Source organism: Artibeus jamaicensis, unplaced genomic scaffold (genome assembly GCF_021234435.1).
Source record: "Artibeus jamaicensis isolate MK-2021 breed Jamaican fruit bat unplaced genomic scaffold, CSHL_Jam_final contig_685, whole genome shotgun sequence".
Classification (NCBI taxonomy): domain Eukaryota; kingdom Metazoa; phylum Chordata; class Mammalia; order Chiroptera; family Phyllostomidae; genus Artibeus; species Artibeus jamaicensis.
Window position 1 is genome coordinate 22,500,701 of NW_026521924.1, and position 18,684 is coordinate 22,519,384.

An 18,684-nucleotide genomic window follows, 5' to 3' on the forward strand; every position below is an offset into this window, starting at 1 on the left:
CTTGCTGATGCAGCAAGTCGGGGTGGGGCTTGAGAGTCTGCGCTTCCGACAAACTGAACTTCCACTTGATGTCGACGCCATTGGCCTATGAGCCGCGCTCTGAGTAGCAAGGTTGCAGGGGAAGTCTTACTTGACACTTTTCATATGGGGTAGCTGGGCTTGCCTGCTGTGGATATATTTTTTATTCGTATTCCACCCACTTACCTTGAAAGAAGAAAGATGCCTATTTCTTTCCCCCACAATTCCTTTCTTCCACTCCCTGCCCTATCCTTTCCTCCCCTTCTTGAACAGAAGCTGCTTAGCTTAGCAGTGGCAGGAGTCCCTCTGAGGATTTGATTTTTAAAAACCAGTGAAGAGGTGTAAAGGACCCTGCTTGCTGAAAGGAAAAGGAAGAGTGACTGGGCCTCCCCTGGGTCATCCCTGTCCTGAGCAGGCACCTGGGAACAATTTACTGACATAGCCTCCAGAGAATGACCCAGGTAAATATCTGCGGAAGAGAAGGGACGTTTGTACAAGTGGATGTAAATCAGAGCACTGTCTTTGTTGTTGTTGTTGCCGCCAGACCTTTCCATGCCTCGGGCAGGTGAACCGTCACTGAAGCAGATTGCTCCAGAGCCATGTTTGACTCAGAACATGAATACTGTACCTCATGTTTTTGGAACCACTTTTTTTTTTTCTAGGTAAAGTCATGAAGTTGAGCCCCAAAGCGGAGGAAGTAGCTACGTTCTTTGCAAAAATGCTCGACCATGAATATACTACTAAGGAAATATTTAGGAAAAATTTCTTTAAAGACTGGAGAAAGGTATATGTATTAATCTTCTAGCACCTTGCAAAAATATTGATCAACTACTAAGTAATAAACTCCTTAATTTTACAAGAAGTCCCTGGATATAAATTCTGAGTTTATGAATGGTACTATGTTAATTTTTTCCTGCTCGTTTACCGTATTACATAGGGTTTCTATCCAGTGAGAATGCTTACGTTTCTTTCCTCCCGCCTGTCATAGGCTGCGGGAGGGAGTGTCTTGTTACTCTCATTCTGGATCATGTAGACAGGCTGAGCTGAAGTTTACATTCTGAATAGTTTTGGAAATAAGATGTAATAAATGAACAGAGAGACTGAGAATGGGACAATTTTTCTTGTTACTAAAATGAATGACATTTGCACCTCTCCAGTTTTGGCATTCGTGTGTCTGGGGGATTGCGGCAACGGGCCAAATACCTTTTTTTTTTAACTCATTAATTTAGATTAACTTACCTATTAACACCTTTGACTTTAAAAAAAAAAAAAAAGGTTTTTGCTATAATTGCAAGGAAGCCTGAGGGCTTATTAGTGTATGTACCTTATTCTCCTATTTTCTTTTGACTAGGAAATGACTAATGAAGAGAAGAATACGATCACCAACCTAAGTAAATGTGATTTTACCCAGATGAGCCAGTATTTCAAAGCCCAGTCGGAAGCTCGGAAACAGATGAGCAAGGAGGAGAAACTGGTACTATTTCTTAAGCCTCTGTGGGAGTTTGGAATATTGATTAGTTCATCCGGTTTTCTTCTCATTCTTACAAGACAGCTTTGACTTTCGTACTCAACTCACGGTCCTGTTCTAAAGATTTAGGGTTCTCAAGCCAGTGGAGTCTAAATTTTCAGGGTTTTGTGTAGACTGAAAATTATGAATAAGCACTTTGTTAAATGTCTCAGTTTAAGAACTTTGGTGCTGCTGACCTAAAAACCAGACAGCCCAATAATACAGTTTTAAGGATGGACAGATCTGCCCCACAGTAACTCCTGGATATTAGGGACTTCTGACAGATAAAACAGGGCTGGTCATGCACCTGCCCATGGTTTGATCTGTTTACCGTGGACCCCAGCCACGCCCGTTTCTAACCATCCTTATTTAGCCTTGACCGCCCCGCTTCCTGAAGGGTCTTTTCAGTATCTGGCTGGGATGTGGTTTTCTACTGGAGCCCCAGGAACCTACCTGCCTTTGTTACAGAGTTGCGTTGGAACACAGGCACCTCTGCTCATGTGCTGTCTGCAGGTGCACTCATGTGACAGAGTTGAGTACCAGGGACCCTGTGGCCCTCCAAGCTGAAGTATTTTTCATCCAGAAAAAGCTTACCAACCCCCAGTCTAGAGGAGTGCAGGCTGGAATTTCATTCTTTCAACTTGGAGGTCCAGAAGTTAAGAATTTAAGAAATTTTTGCACTTCAAAGCCCTGTAGTTTCAATATTTTAAAACACCTGCATGTTTCTAAACTTTATGCCATTGTATTTCTGTAACTCACTGATTTATCGTGCCTGTTTGACCTTTGGCTTTAATGGTGAATTACTATAAAGAATGATAACTGCATTAGATTTTTCAGCATTGGCTTAGTCTTCTCCCCAGTGCTCCAGACTCATGAAGTTTGGTTTGTTACTCACTTCAGCGGTGTTTTTAAAGTCGAAAACCACCTTGGTGTTTCATCCTTGGAATGTTGATCCAAAGATAGGAAGATTTCGTGAGTCTTACCCTCTCAGAGTCCAAGGACACCTGCTGCCCGCTGGTTTTGAGTCTCGTCCCATGCAGGGCAGTGGGACTTCATTAAACCGGATTGCTGAGTATAGTAGTGAAAGAAGAGGTAGCAGATGGTCAGGGGGCTTCACATCCTGTCCCACACCTTTTTGGAGCAAGGGTCCCAGTGTGCCTCACAGCATGTCTTGGCAAGACTCTGTAGCAGGTTGGTTTGAGCCGGAGAACCCGTGGGCAGTGCCATCCGACCAGATGTCTCTGGAGTCTGTTGGAGAAGGTGGAGCTGTTGCGTGGGAGGCCCTGCCGCCGAGGCCCTTCTCCATCCCCCACTTTGACCCTACTGAGCAAAACCGTTCATTTTTAAAGTTACGTTTTAAAATACCTAGGTAAAGTGTTCATAGTCATATATCCTTAAGGATGAGAGAATCAGTTTTAAATTTATAATGGAAGTAAATCCTTGTAGGTAGATCTTTAGGGGACTTTTATTGCATTTAAGTTTGAAAACTCTGTCAGAGATTTTCCCTTACTGAATTTATTTCTTAGGGATTTTTAGACTTTTCTTGACCTTGACTTCTTACACAAAGATAAGAATAGGAGTAGAGAACAGACATTTGGATCCATTTTGACTTGTTCCTTGCTATCTTCCAGAAAATCAAAGAGGAGAATGAAAAATTACTAAAAGAATATGGCTTCTGCATTATGGATAACCACAGAGAAAGGATTGCCAACTTCAAGATCGAACCCCCTGGGCTTTTCCGTGGCCGTGGCAACCACCCCAAGATGGGCATGTTGAAGAGGCGGATCATGCCCGAGGACATCATCATCAACTGCAGCAAGTGAGCGCCGCCTGCCCCCGCCCTCTGTTCCCCCTTGGGGCCGGAAATGGAGTCGGGGCTTCCTTTGTTGCTAGTAGTTGGGCACATGTTGTACAGTAGAGAGAGCCAGTCGGGGCAGTATGGTGTTCCCACACGAAGATCCCCACGTGTTTTCCGTGTGTCGACCGGGGGAGGAAACCTGGAGGTCGAAGCTCAGCGGTTTGTCCGTGTCAGGTCACGGAAGGTGAAACTGTTCCTCGCCTGTCCTCATTTCACGGCCCTCCCATTTGGTTATCTCCACAGAGATTCCAAGATTCCTTCTCCTCCTCCAGGACATAAATGGAAAGAAGTCCGACATGACAACAAGGTCACTTGGCTGGTCTCCTGGACAGAGAACATCCAAGGTTCCATTAAATACATTATGTTGAACCCCAGCTCACGAATCAAGGTAAGGGGCGGCTCAGAGCTGCCCTCAGTAGTGGGGCTGATAGTCTCTCGTTACTGAAATGTAATGTTCTCAGCCTGTAGAGTCACTCTGACAAGTTAAAAACCTTTTCCACAAAAAGAAGGCAGGCACTTTCATGGTTAGCATGATGTGGTGGCCTCCGTAAGATGCACCTGTTTTCTGCGTCTCGTTGCATCTTACTCATGCACAAGTAGTTTCTGAAATCCCAGAATGTTCCTGGCACAGTGTATGCATGATGCTAGGAACTGGGTCAGTAAACACAACAGAGGCACTCTCCACCTTCATGCTGCTTACTATCCAGTAGTCAGAACGTGATGAAGAATGCGGTAAATGAACACGTGTTTCCTCTCCTCACCTTTCCTGGCTCTGAGGAGGGGAATGTAATTACTGTGACTCCAGAAAGAAGCTGTAAAATCTTACATACTCTGACTTCCCAAGGTTTCATCTGGGCAGGTCCCACCAGGACCACGTGAGATAATGCATGTGAAAGCATGTCACGAACGGCTGTGTATCTGCATGTTGTTATTTGTCAGCACTGTGATTGAAAGGAGAACATGGTTTCGGAAGGTCAGTCATTTCTTGTTGGCCTGCTAGGCGCACCCTGCTGGGGAGAGACCAGGGACTTCCTCCCTCTGATACACTGCAAAAATGAAAAAGCCAGAAATTTCAGCAGCCTGAAAGGGAGATGAGCTGCACAAGAAAACAGTCACGGAATCAGATCTGCTTAGACGGTCACTGCTGACATGCAAGGGACTGGGATGGAAGACCTGCTTAACCTTGGTTTACAGGTCACTAAGCATTCGTTAAAACGGGCAGGCCACCGAGTGCAGAGGCTACGTGTCTTAGACTAAACTGCACATTTTCTAGTGTACAGTCCTGTGTTCTAATGAAAACTGCCTATCTCTGTGTCTCCTTCAATTCAAAAACGTCACTTTTTCTAGTTTAGAGTAAGTATAGAGTCAGAAAGAGAAACCTCGTAGTGATGAGCAAAAATCACCCGTATAAAGAAACATGTTGTATTCCCCTCTGAAATACCACAAGGTAAGAATTCAGTTGTGTTAGAAGAAAGGTAAATGTCAGATGGTTCAGGTAAATAAATCAGTTACATCTCCTAGCAGTTAAAGATCAGAAACAACTTCATGAAGGGAAGTCAAGGGAGGACAGGGAAGGATTCAGGCCAGATCTTCAGGCATTTTCTTAAAGTTTTTTCTATTATCTCAAATAGGAGGCCACTGGGTTTGAAAGAGGCTGGATTACACCAGGTTTGTTTTAGAAACCCGTGACATAGCTGATCATGGTGTCTGCTGCTCCACGGAGACTGGGTTAGACCAGACAAGAAGTAGGGAGACCAGTAGGAGGCTGGTCCTTTGCAGACCATTGCAGGCAAGAAATGGTGATGGCTAGAACAAGGTGAAGGCAGCAGGGAGGGGGAGGGGCGAACAGATTCCAAATACGTGTGCACTGTGTACTCTTACTCTCGGAGTGTGCTTGTGGGACCATCTCTGAGCATCACGGCCCTTGCTGGGAAAGCCAAGTGGACTACCCCAAGGGCAGAGCGCCGGCCAACTTACTGCAGACGATGTCCACATGACTCCTAGGCACTGTAGGGACTTGTGATGGTTTCTCTGCCATCACAGGCACTGTGAGGGACAGGTTTCTGGGTGGTGGTTAGTGGTTGTGACCCTAGAAGTCGCTCAGCGTCAGCCCTGTCTAGAACTTTGCACCCAGGACAGAGCGGCTGACTCTACTCAGCTGGGTTGGGATCCTAGGAGCCAAGAAGAGAGTCAAAGGCGTGGCAGGTGGTTCTGTTGAGGGAAAATGAAATGTGATTCCTTCAGCTTTCTATCATTCCTCCCGGCTCTCTCCCGCTCGGCAGAACGGGAGAGCTTCAGGGTCTGGGAGTGACAGTCTGCGAGGAGTTTCTGCTGCACAGCCAGCGAGAGGGGCACACTTTTTTTTTTTTTTTTTTTAGATAAAATAGAAAGAGACAAGCATCACATGTTTTGTTTTCAATAAAGTATTTCAGACATACAAGAACAGGTAATGTAGTGAACATTTGTGCCCACCGTCTGGATGTCTCACACCTGAACCTTGTGTCCTGTTCAACTCCTCCCTTGGGGAAAAAGGATTCAAATGAACAGCTGCAACCCCCATGTAACATTTACCTCCTTCCCTGGAGATTACTGTAATGAATTCAGTGTTCTCACTCTTGCGTGTAGTTTCTTGTTTTTGCAGTACATTTACGTGTGCGTAAACAATATGTATGTAGTATTGCTTTTAAGGTTTGAGTTCAAAATAGGCACATCATTAAGATAATTCTGAAACTTGTTTATTTCACCCAGCTTTGGTTTTGAGATTTCATTATCTTGACATACATTCTAATTTATCCATTTTTCTTCTGTAAAAAGTATCCGATTATATAAAAACTATCCACTGGTCAGACAGGTAGGGTTGTTTATAATCGTTTGCTGTTGTGAACTGTGCTGAAATAAACACATCTTCCATGTGTATGTGGGTGAAAACTCCCCTCGGAGAGCCTGTACATTCCGGATTGTTCTCTAAAGTCCTGGAGCCAGGTCACATCCCCACCGTCCCCATAGAGGGGTGTGCAGGTTCCTTCTCCACAACCTGGCCAGCACCTCTGGGCTTTTGCTATATCTTTGGTCTGTAATCCATCAGCATGTATTTATTTTCAGGTGTGGTGAGAGGTTGGGATCTAATGTTTTTTCAGATGAATGAGCATTGTCCTGGAAGTATTCAGTCGTGACGGCCCCTGTGCCGCGTTGCTGCACTCACGTTGGACGGCCTCTGAGCTCAGTTCTGTTTGGTTTGTTTCACTTACTACTCCTCTGCCAGTGCGCTGTCTGACCGCCGTGCTTTGTCAGGTTCCACTACTGAGTGGACAGCTTCTCCTCACCCCATTCATTCCTCAGGGTTGTCTCAGCTCTTTGCAGCTCTTTGCTCTTTCATATTAATTTTGAGCTAAATTTGTCAAGTCGAACGAAGACTTGGGATTTTTTTTTAACCCTTACCTGAGGCTATAGTTACTGATTTGTAGAGCAAGAGGAAGGGAGAGAAACACTGACTTTTATTTATTGATTTGGAGGGGGGTTGGAGCCGGGAGAGAAAGAGCAATCTGTTGTTCCACGTGTTCCTGCATTGTTGGCTGACACTGGTATGTGCTCGGACTGGGACGGAGGCCTCAGCCCTGGCGTGTGAGGCGGCGGGTCCAGCCTGCTGAGCAACCCAGTCGGGGCTCGGCTGGCTTTGTTCCAGGACATTGACAGAGGAGCGTCCTCTGAGTCTTAAGTCCTTATTTAGTCCCAGTTCTTATACCTCATACTTCTTTTGCTTAGGTTATTCTTTTTTTATTCTTTTTTAAAATTCTCAAGCCAAGTATGTATTTTTATTGATTTGAGAGAGAAAAACATCCATCGGTTGCCTCTCATATGCGCCCTGACTGGGGATCAAAGCTGCAGCCTTTTAGTGTACAGGTAATGCTCCAACCAACTGAGCCACCTGGGCAGGGCTACTTTTTATTTAAAAAAACAAATAAAAATAAAAACCCTGCATGGATCTATAAAACTCCAACCATCTCTTTAGTTGACAAATATTTGATTAATTTCTATACTTAGTAATTTCCCTCTGGGTTTACGTTTTTTGTTGAAATACACTTTACTGTTTCTTTAGTGAGGATCCATAGGTGGCATATTCTTCCTTTGTTTACCTGAAAGTTTGTTTTCATACTCATGACTGTCTCTTGTCAAATAAAGAATGCATCTTTATGATTGGTGGTCCGTGGTTTCACAGTGCTGTGTCTGACTATAGACACGCTGTTACAGACATCAGACTAAACTTTCAAACTGAGGACTAACATCTTTCTTTAGTTACATTCCACCCAGCAGCCCCCACTCTCTCAGACAGTCCCCCCACCATTGTTCATGTCCGTGGGTCATGCGTATAAGTTCTTTGGCTGTTCCACTTCCTATACTGAACTTTACATCCCCATGAATATTCTGTAACTACCTGTTTGTACTACTTTTTTTTAAAACATTTTTTATTGATTATGCCATTACATTTGTTCTATTCCCCCCCATTCCCCTCCACCCTGCACACCCCTCCCCCACCATTCCCCCCCTTTAGTTTATGACCATGTGTCTCAAGTTCTTTAGATTCTGTATTTCCCCTACTATTCTTACCCTCCCCCCTATCTATTTTCTATCTACTGTCTGTGCTACTTATTTTCTGTACCTTCTCCCCCCTTCTCCTTCTCCCACTCCTCTGTTGCTAATCCTCCATGTGATCTTCATTTTTATGATTCACTCCTGATCTAGCTGTCCTCTTAATTTGCTTTTGTTTTAGGTGTGGTTGTTGATAACTGTGAGTTTGCTGTCCTTTCACTATTCATCTTTTTTATCTTCTTTTTCTTAGGTAAGTCCCTTTAACATTTCATATAATAAGGGCTTGGTGATGGTGAACTCCTTGAATTTGATCTTAGAAGCACTTTATCTGTCTTTCCATTCTAAATGAAAACTTTGCTGGATAGAGCAATCTTGGTTGTAGGTCTTTGGTTTTCATGACTTGGAATACTTCTCTTTCCAGCCCCTTGTTGCCTGTAAGGTCTCTTTTGAGAAATCTGCTGACAGTCTGATTGGAACTCCTTTGTAGGTGACAATCCCCTTATTTCTTGCTGCTTCTAGGATTTTCTCTTTCATTTTAATCTTGGCTAATGTAATCATGATGGGCCTTGGTGTGTTCCTTCTTGGGTCCAACTTCTTCGGGACTCTGAGCTTCCTGGATTTCCTGGAAGTCTATTTCCTTTGCCAGATTGGGGAAGTTCTCCTTTATTATTTGTTCAAATAAGGTTTCCACTCATGACTGTTCCTTTTCCCCTTCTGGTACCCCTATAATTCGAATGTTGGAACATTTAAAGATGACCTGGAGGTTCCTTAGCCTCTCCTCATTTTTTTGAATTCTTGTTTCTTCATGTTTTTCTGTTTGGTCATTTTTTCCTTCCTTCTGGTCTACTCCCTTGATTTGAGTCCCAGTCTCCTTTCCATTACTATTGGTTTCCTGTGCATTACCATTCATTTCAATTCGTTTAGCTTTCATATGTTTCTCTAATTTGTGACTAAAATCAACCAGTTCTGTGAGGATCCTGATCACCAGTGTTTTGAACTGTGCATCCGAAAGTTTGGCTATTTCTTCATCGCTTAGATTTATCGGCTCTGGGGCTCTGAGTTGTTCTTGAGCCATTTTTGTGGTCTGTTCGCACCCGTTAAGTATGAGGAGCGGAGCCTTAGTTGTTTACCAAGGTGGGACCACCCAGGTCGCTGGTATGTGGGGGCGGGGTCAGAAAGGGAGCGATGTCGGTCCTCTCCGATAGCCCACTCCGTCCCACCACTTGCCCCGGCCTGTTTATCCCAGCGGAAATGTGCGAGCCCACCGTCCTGCGTGGTGCGGTCTCAATGCTCGCCTCTTCACTGGTTTATCTGCACGCAAATGCGGGACCGACTGCAGACAGCCAGCTGGCCTCTTCCCTGTGTCTGCTGGTAGCTAGCCCGCACCTGGGATCTGCACCTTCGGCTGCTTGCGCACCACCCGGTTGGGGATTTTTTTGGCCAACCCGCTCCGCTGCTGGCTTCACCCCTCTTACCAGTTTAGCTGAGTATTTTGTTGTTTTTGGACTTCGTATTGTCGATTTTCTGTGTGGTTTGGTTGCGTTTATTGTTGTTAAAATTTGTTGTTTTTAAGATTTGGTTGTGCGTGGACACAAGGTGTTTCCACCTACGCCTCCATCTTGGCGGAAGTCCCGGTTCGTACTTCTTAATCCCCTTGAGTCTTCACCCATTCTTCCACACCCCTCCCATGTGTCAGCCTCTGGTAACTAACTTTTCTCTTGCTTTGAAGAGTCTCTCTTTAACCTTTTGGCCTTTTAATAAATGGTGTATCTTGGAGTAGGCCTCTTTGCATCCATCATAATTGGCACTCTTGGACTTACATGTCTATTTTCTTCACCAAATGAGGGAAGTTTTCTTTCATTCTTTTTCCAGATAGATTTCCAATTTCTTGCCCTTCTCCTTCTGGCAACCCTATGAATTAAATGTTGGACTTCTTGAAGTTGTCCCAGAGGCTGTGTGTACTATCCTTACTTTTGGGGGATTCTTTCTTTCTTTTTTTTTTTTTTTTTTTGTCGTTCTGATTGGTTGTCTTTATTCTTTATGTTCCAAATCACTGATTTGATTCTTGACTTCATCCATTCTACTGTTGTTTCCCGATAAATTGTTCTTTATTTCAATTAGTATGTCCTTCATATCTGACAAGATCTTTTTTATGCTGTTAAGGTCCTCGCTAAGGTTCCTTGAGCATCCTAATAACCAGTGTTTTGAATTCTGCATCTGATCTATTGCTTATCGTTATTTCACTTAGCTCTTTTTCTGGAATTGTGATCTGTTCTTTCATTTGGGCCATGTTTCTTTGTCCCCTCATTTTGGCAGCCTCCCTGTTTTTGTTTTTACGTATTAGGTAGAGCTGCTTTGATGCCATATCTTGCAGTGTGGCCTAATGTAGTAGGCATCCTGTAGGGTCCAGTGGCACAGCCTTCCGTATCTCCCAAGCTGGGTACTCAAGGTGTGCCCTTCATGTGGGCTGAGTACACCCTCCTCTTGCAATTGAGCCTTGGTTGCTGTTGGCAGGTCAGTGGGAGGGATTTATTCAGGCCAGTCAGCTGCAAGGACTGACTGGAACCACTGACCACCAGCCTCCACCCTCCATGGAGGATCAGTTGTGCAGGGGCAGGGTGGTGTTGCTCTGACGTGGTCTTGTAGCTGACCCCTGATTGCTCTTGGTAGATCAATGGGAGGGATTTACCCAGCCAGTCAGCTGCAAGGACTGGCTATGAGTGTGACCACTGACCACCATCCTCCACCCTCCATGGAGGATCAGTTGTGCAGGGGTGGGGTGGTGTTGCTCTGACGTGGTCTGTAGCTGTCCACTGGGTGCACTGGCCCTGGGGTTTCCTGGGTGGTGCAGGCCAACGTCAGCCTCCACCTGTGTTTTGCCTGGGGCACCCTGCCTGAGCTGTAAAGCAATCTGAGATGGCTGCTACTTGTGCTGGGCTTGGAGATTCCCAGGTGAAGGCAAGCTTTGACTCTAACCTGGCTGTGGCTGGGGCTCATTGAACCTAGCTGTTGCTTGTGTGGTAGGATTTAGGAGCCAAGACCAGTCATTCTTAAGGAAAAGCAGCTTGGGTGGGCCCATAGGTTGGGCAGGTAGACCCTCTGAGGATCTCCAAGGTGGTTCACACAGTGTTAGCCAGGTTGATGGAGTCTCAGATTTGGCACTGGCCTACCAGCTCTGTGGTGGGAGGGCTCAGCAAAGGGACGATGGCCTGTGCTCACCCTGATGCCAGACACTTCAGTCTTTCCCTGCATGCCACTGGTTCCTTTCCAGTTGCTACCCCAGTGCTGAAGCTCAGAGGGAATGAATCTGAGTAGGTGAGTCTATGTGTGGGTTCTTTAAAAGGAACTGCTTGGGGCTCCAGCAGCCTCCTCCATCAACTCAGTCCCCACTGGTTTTCCCAGCCAGAAGGTGTAGGGCCTTATCTTCCTGGCACTGGAATGCTGAGCTGGGGGGCCTGATGTGGGTCTGGGACAGTACTTCCGAGATGTCCCTCCGAAATTTTTACCCACACATGTGTGGGGCAGCCTGTTCTGTGTCCCTCCTACCAGTCTGGGTGGATGTGGTTTCTTCAGTTCTGTGGTTGTCAGACTTCCATTCAACTCAATTTCTGACCATCCTGAGTGATGGCTGTTCTATATTTTACTTGTAATTTTGAGTGGTTGTGCGAAGAGGCAAGCCATGTCTGTCTGCATCACCATCTTGACCAGAAGCCTGAGGACTAATGTATTTTTATTCTAGAAAACTCTTAGCCATTGTTTGTCCCACAGCTTCTAGACCCTTCCTTCCATTTGCTTCTTTTAGATTCATATTAGATGAGAGTCCAAAACTAGAAACCTCCCAGGGGTCCATCAACAAAATAGAGAAACACATTACGGTATAGTCAAACACATTAGGGGTAGTCTTGGAGTAGACCATATTACCAGCAATTAAAAGAAGTGAGCTACTGATAAATGGAACAACACGGATGAGTCTTAAAAACACATTGTGAAGGCAGACATGAGTCTGTACTGTGTGATAACCATTTCTATAATATTATGGATTAGGCTAAGCTGATTTATGATGATAGCAATCAGATGAAAGGATCAGTAGTTGCTTATTTGGTGATTAACTGGGAAGGGGCATGAGGGAACTTATCTGAAAAAAAAATATTCTGTCATGATGGGCAGGTGTAGTGGGCCAAAACTAATTAAGCTGTACACTTAAATATGTATAACATAAAAGCTTTTAAAGTAGAACAGATTGGAAGAAAGTAACGTTTATATCTTGAAAAAGTATTTGAATAAAATACAAATTCTCTACAAACCCATAATGAAAGGGTAAATATGGTTTCAAATGGGGACATACGGACAGGAGGTTGTATTACATCTTCAGACCACAGTTTGCGTGTCTTTTGTTGAAATGATACGTGTTTGGGGTTCAGAAGGCCATTCACTTTTTCTCTGGTGCCCTGTGCAGTGGCAGACTCACATAGGCTGCACCAGGAAAGTGAGAAGTAACGAGAGAGCCACCTGGGAATATTGGCAGATGTCATTGTTCCCCAGCACAAATCTGAGAACAGGGTCCACTCACCTCCCACTTTGCCCTCCTGAACCCAAATCCTGACCCCCCTGACCCGCTGTGCTTAATGGGCAAGCGGTTATATTAGAAGGGGAGAGAAAATGTGGTGGGCCCACGGGTTTAAAATTAAAAAGTTACCCAAAGGATGCTTTGTATAACTAATTCAGTTGGATTCTTGTCCACCGTAGAGGGTTGGCTGAGTTAGGGGAGGAAGACCAAGGGTTAAAGGCAGCCGCTCTGCAGTGGACACCTTGTTTTACTGAGATGGTTTGGATAAAGACCTTGCTTGGAAGATCGAAACATACTTTACCTTTTAGAAGTATTCTGAAAGAACTATTCAGGCGCACTTTATTCTGGGTTCTGTTCAGGGACCTGAAGGCAGCAAGGGTCAACACACCTCCTGGAGGCCGCCCTCCCCTGCTAGGACTCTGTAGGCAAGCTGGCTCCTGCCCCTGCCTCATCCCTGTGTCCTGTTCGCGAGAATCCTGGGGCCTCGTGCCAGGTGCTTGATCCACACAGGAAGGAAAGTTGGTCTTGGGACGTCCTCTGTGAACAAACTGTTTGTAGGTTTATAAGCTTGTTTCGGTGGCATGACTAAGGGACTATGGAAATAAATTCCGCAAGTCTTTGAAGAGTCAGAGTCCAGCTTTGGTGGGCCTGTGTGCTCTAGATAGAGCAGGGGTCCCCAGCCTCAGAGCCTGTTAGGGACTGGGCTGCACAGCAGGTGGTGAGCCTGCATGTAATGCACTTGAATCATCCCAAAACCATCCCCCCTATCCCATCCCTGGAAAAATTATCTTGCACAAAACCGGTCCCTGGTCCCATAAAGATTGGGGACTGTGCCTTAGAGTAAAAGGAGAGATCCCACTCGTGAACCGGAGACTGTGTTGTTGAAGATGAGCCTTTTGTGCCCCGTCTCATGTGTGATGTTGTGAAGATGTATTGCCGACTAGCATGTAAAGACAGCTGGTATCACACCTTTTCTTAGTCTTAAATGTCAAAATGCACTTTGGAAAACCACTAAGAAGTTGTCAGCTTCTCATCGTGAGGAAACAGAACTTAGATCCTTCTGGGTCACCAAACCACTGCTGCACACCACCCACCCACAACGGGGAGCCACTGGACATAAAGCCAAACAGGCACGTAAAGCCAGCCCCCTCCCAGCTGTGGGACAGTGCTGATGGCCCCTGGCATTCCTGGGTGAGCCCTCCTCCTTGAGCGTTTGTTTGCTAGGGCGTAGAGGACATTCTTGTTCCACATACCCCGCACGCCTTTGTGCTCAGGAGGACAGTGGCCGTAACCACAGTCCTCAGGCCTCAAGGACCATGTGTCTGTGTCATAGGCAGACACTGGTCAAATCGCTGCTCCTCCTCTTCATGTGAGGTGGAGGAATTAAGAGCAGGGATTCTTGGGTTCTTGAATTTCACCCCTGTGTTCATGTCATATGGTCTGTTTTAGGCCTTGTAATACTCCCTGGCCTTTTTAGGGATCTAGGATAGTGTTTTTCTTCCTTAACCTTTCTCACTTAATACTATGAGTCCTTGCTAGCAGAAATCTCCCATCCCTGCTGACTGCAGCCTTGTCACACTCTTCTAAAACCCTTCGTTGGCTTTAGGAGTCGGTTTTAAAACCTTCCACAGAAAGCTCTAATGTTTAAAAAGAAAAGGCTTCCCTGGAACATTGTTTCCGCTCATCAAGAATACTTCTAAATGCAGGAGTTTGAAAACGGTGAATAATTATGGCTGTTCCTAGAAATCATTGTGTTCTCTTACAGTTACACACTGTAACATTTTTAAACTCCTCCTTCGGTTCTGCTTCCGTGACAGTTCCCTCCATCACACTGTAAGGGGTGGCCTTGAATTTAACAAGCATCAGCTCGAGCAGGAAACTGCTCTTGGGTCACAGATTCGGCACCAAAGCTGCGACGGGGGTCTTACACCCTTTGTGGTGACAGAAGTCAGCATCTCGGGCTGCTCGGTGGGCTTTTCCCAAGGACATAAACACGTTCCAGAATGAAGGCCAGAGGCTGTCTTAGTCATTGGACTGAGCCAGGTGTGCTTGACAGTGAATGGAGCAACCTGATTCTCACTAGGTTCAGTGTCCTAAAATTTCTCTTCAATACTCTGTTTTTCTACCTTGCTTTAAGCTCAAGTTCCTTCTCTTTGGTTCAGAGTGCTGAACTTGGATATTTAGAGTCTGTCTTTACCCCACCATCCCTAAGCAGTCCACCTTTGGGTTTGGGTTTTTGCAGGGTGAGAAAGACTGGCAGAAATATGAGACAGCCCGGCGGCTGAAGAAGTGTGTGGACAAGATCCGCAACCAGTATCGGGAAGACTGGAAGTCCAAAGAGATGAAGGTGCGGCAGAGAGCGGTGGCCCTGTACTTCATCGACAAGGTGAGAATGTCCTGTCTCATTTTGTTCAGATTCACACTGTGTAGGGAGCGTTTTCTCCTTTGGGCCCCATGCTGAGTTCTAGGGAGGTGGGGGCAGCACCCACTCGGTGTCTGGCCCAGTGGGGAAGGGGGAGGTGTGGTCAGTCAGCACCCGCTGCTGTCTGAATACAGCCTGCCTCAGAAGTAGGGTTTGCCTGCGTCTGCATGTGCCAGAAATGCTGTGACATTTTTAATCTCTTCTGTGAGCTACCAAAAATGATTTGACATCCTGACCCAACACACAAGTATATTTATGATTGTGTAACTGAAACAGGTTGCACAGAACAATGCTTTGGCTTTCCTGTGAGCAGTGAATTCTGATATTTTTCTGCTTCATGTTTAAAAAAAAAGATTGTGACACTTAAAGTTGGCTAAACAATCTGCTGGTGTATCATAGCTGCAGTTTGAATGGCAGTGCTCTGTACAGATTGTGTGTGTGTGTGGTTTTTAGAAATTTTTTTTTTACCAGTTTTGCACTGCTTATATTTGAGCACAAATTCTGAGTTGTCTCAAAAATTAAGGAAAGTTAAGAGACTGGTTTTTTGAGTCTAATTGCCAAGACTAGAAACACTCCCTCAGTTGCTGCTTTTAAAAAAAGAAAACGCAGCCCTGGCTGGTGTGGCTCAGTGGATTGAGCACGGGCCTGTGAAGCAAAAGGTCACCAGTTCGATTCCCAGGCAGGGCACATGCCTGGGTTGGGGGCCAGGTCCCCAGTAGGGGACACACTGATGTTTCTCTCCTATTCTCCTTCCCTTCCCCTTTCTCTAAAAATAAATAAAATATTTTTAAAAAACACACAGTAAGTTTCCTCTTTTCCTGCGTTCCCATCTGAAAAGACAGAATGAAGAGAAACTTGGATTTGTAGGGCAGTTCAATGTCCTGTGAGTCTCCATCCAACAGTGCAGATTTCACAGTTCCCGGGCCCTGCAGACTTGTGCTCTGCTCCCCGGGAGGACTGGACGGCTTCTGGTTTGGGTTTCCTAACAATCCTATGAGGTTCAAGTTTCTTCATTTATGGTTCTCTTTCTCCCCTTCTCTCTCTCTCTTCCCTGGACAGCTTGCTCTGAGAGCAGGCAATGAGAAGGAGGAAGGGGAGACCGCAGACACTGTGGGGTGCTGCTCGCTGCGCGTGGAGCACATCAATTTGCACCCAGAGTTGGATGGCCAGGAGTACGTGGTGGAGTTTGACTTCCTCGGGAAGGACTCGATCAGATACTATAACAAAGTCCCTGTTGAAAAACGAGTAAGTTAAGGTGGCCTCTTTTTTCATCCATCCACCCATTCATTCATTCATTCATTCAGCCAGCAAGTGTTTGTTGAGTGCTTTTTGTGTGCTCTGTGTGTGCTGGGCACTAGAAAAAATGACCCAAAAGAGAGGGGGGAGGTGTTCATTGGTGTCCTGTGCACCTCCTTTCAGTTCTTGCCCTCGCCTCCAACCCTGGCGCTACCTTCTTGAGGATGAGGGCCATCTCGCATAGCAGTATTCAACAGAGGATGCTGTAGAGGTGTGCCCTCATGAAAAACAGTGTAAGACTTAATCCACCACGTTGTGGTGGTTTAATTGCATTTCTGTACTCCCTGGTCCTGCTGCACATCTGTCACCTGTAGCTTTGCTCTACCTCTCCCTAGCTTCTGACTGAATGAAAAGGTAGCCCTTTGGCCCTTAGATCTCTGAGCTTGGTGCTAAAGAGGGTGTTGGAGCTTGATGGTTCCCCCCAAATAATGGGCTTGAACCAGAGACTTACAGAGTACTGGACCCCCGTAATCCAGCCCTTTAGTCTGATGCGTAATGAGTACTTAGGCTTGGCTGGCTGTGGGCATACTCCAGATGAAACAGAGCTAAAGGGACCTGACAGTTAAATGCAGTGCCTGAGCTTAGATTGGACTCCACACTGGCTTGGGGCACGGGACATCATTAGGTCAGCCGACAGAATTGGAATGTGTACAGTAGGTTGGATAAACATAGGTATCAGTGTGAATTTATGAAGCCGATGAGTACTGTGTATGTAGGGAACACCTGCACCCTATGTGAGTACCACTGGTGGTGCAGAACAAGTAACTAATGCACGCACGCGTGTGCAGAGAGGGGAGCGGGCAGACAGGCACACTGCAGGGGGGTAAATCAGGTCCTGTGCTACGGTGGGTGCGTTCGGGTGAAGGACGTGAGTGTTCCTTGTGCTTTGGGTTTTCTTTAAAAGTTGCAGTTGTTTCCAAAGTATAGGTTTTAAAAATAATGATAACTGGGCTCTGCTTATTTTTTTTCAGGTTTTTAAGAACTTGCAATTATTTATGGAGAACAAACAGCCTGAGGATGACCTTTTTGATAGACTCAATGTGAGTGGACACAGTGTACACTGGACTGAAGAGGGGTCCAGCCAGCACATCACAAGCTCCTAAAGGAGGGGTTTGCCTGGGGGTGACTTGGGCTCTCCCTGCGGTGTGTGCTGCGGCATCCTGTGTGCTCTTCTTCCCCCGGCACACAGTGAATCCAGGGCCACAGCCCTGAGACCGAGGCAGACAAACCCTGCCTTTATCTTCGCCTGACTTCTGCAGAGCCTTCCCTTCCCTTGGCTGGATGCCAGCCGTCTCTGCTGGAGACCCAAGACCTGTCCTTGATATCTGATCGGGGAGGATGCTAACAGGGAAGAACCAATTTGCTTTATCAGCCTGCTTAAGATTGAAGTACTTAGGGAGGTGTCATGAAACCCTAGGTTCTGGAATTCTCTTCCCCCCTTTCTCAGCCCCCTCTGGCAGAGCAGGAAATGTGGCAAGTCGTAATCGCATGGGCATCAGGGGCCTGGAGCTTGCCAGAAGGGGCCAGGTGTATGGCTTCTACCTGAATCCCAACATCCTCTTTGTTGCTTTATCTCGTCCAGACTGCTATTTTAAATAAGCATCTCCAGGACCTCATGGAGGGCTTGACAGCCAAGGTGTTCCGTACGTACAACGCCTCCATCACGCTACAGCAGCAGCTCAAAGAACTCACAGCCCGTAAGTACCACTTGGCCACACAGGGCCCACGTCCTACAGATACAGTCCACTGTCCTCGTTCAGCTGAGTCCTAGATCTGTTCCACTTTCCTCCTTAACTTGGGAGGAGGAAACTTCCCCTGCATACCTCGAATAGAGAGGGAAGGCTCAGTTTGTATAAACAAAATCCAGCGCCATTTCCCCATTCCCACCCCAGCTTCTAGATTCTACTTTTGGAGTGCTGACAGGGGCTTGCATTCTGTTTTGAAAACACCTGCATTTTGTGTTTTGTATGTGTGTGTTTTGTATGTGTGCAGCACATAGTGCTGCAATGTCCTGTTAAGTTGGGGAGAGTAAGGTTGTCATGGTTACTAAAAAAATAGCAGAGCAAATCTTTTCCTTGAGGTTTCTGTCATTTTTTTCCTCCTTAAGAGTAGGTCGTAGTCTAAACAGCTGCAGGAGGTACCACCAGATCTGCATGCTTTTCCCCTGGAACCCTGTTACTGCTGCATTCCCACTGTCCTCTATAAATAGGTCAAATGGCTTTAGAATGTAAGCCAGAGAAGCCAGAGATGGGCATACGGAAGGTCAGTATTTTAGCATAGGATAAAGAATGTCACAGTAAGAACATTCCTTGAATACTTTTTATTTTATTTTTTACATTGTATTACCCTGGGATTTTAAAATGTAAAGCTCACGGTCCCTTTGTCTTATCCTCCGCTGCAGGCCTCGTCTGTCCCAATTCCCTGCTGTC

At 45.9% G+C, this 18,684-nt stretch overlaps 1 protein-coding gene across 1 annotated transcript in view; it reads left to right on the forward strand.

Annotated features, from left to right (window-relative positions):
- Nucleotides 1-18,684, forward strand: part of TOP1 (DNA topoisomerase I) — an 85,953-nt gene that overhangs the window by 60,163 nt on the left and 7,106 nt on the right. Inside the window, exons 10-17 of the mRNA XM_053671322.1 lie at nucleotides 681-802; nucleotides 1,370-1,492; nucleotides 3,157-3,344; nucleotides 3,627-3,771; nucleotides 14,780-14,923; nucleotides 16,019-16,204; nucleotides 17,227-17,295; nucleotides 17,838-17,952. Coding sequence (XP_053527297.1) covers nucleotides 681-802; nucleotides 1,370-1,492; nucleotides 3,157-3,344; nucleotides 3,627-3,771; nucleotides 14,780-14,923; nucleotides 16,019-16,204; nucleotides 17,227-17,295; nucleotides 17,838-17,952 — 1,092 coding nt within the window. The remainder of the gene's footprint in view (nucleotides 1-680; nucleotides 803-1,369; nucleotides 1,493-3,156; nucleotides 3,345-3,626; nucleotides 3,772-14,779; nucleotides 14,924-16,018; nucleotides 16,205-17,226; nucleotides 17,296-17,837; nucleotides 17,953-18,684) is intronic.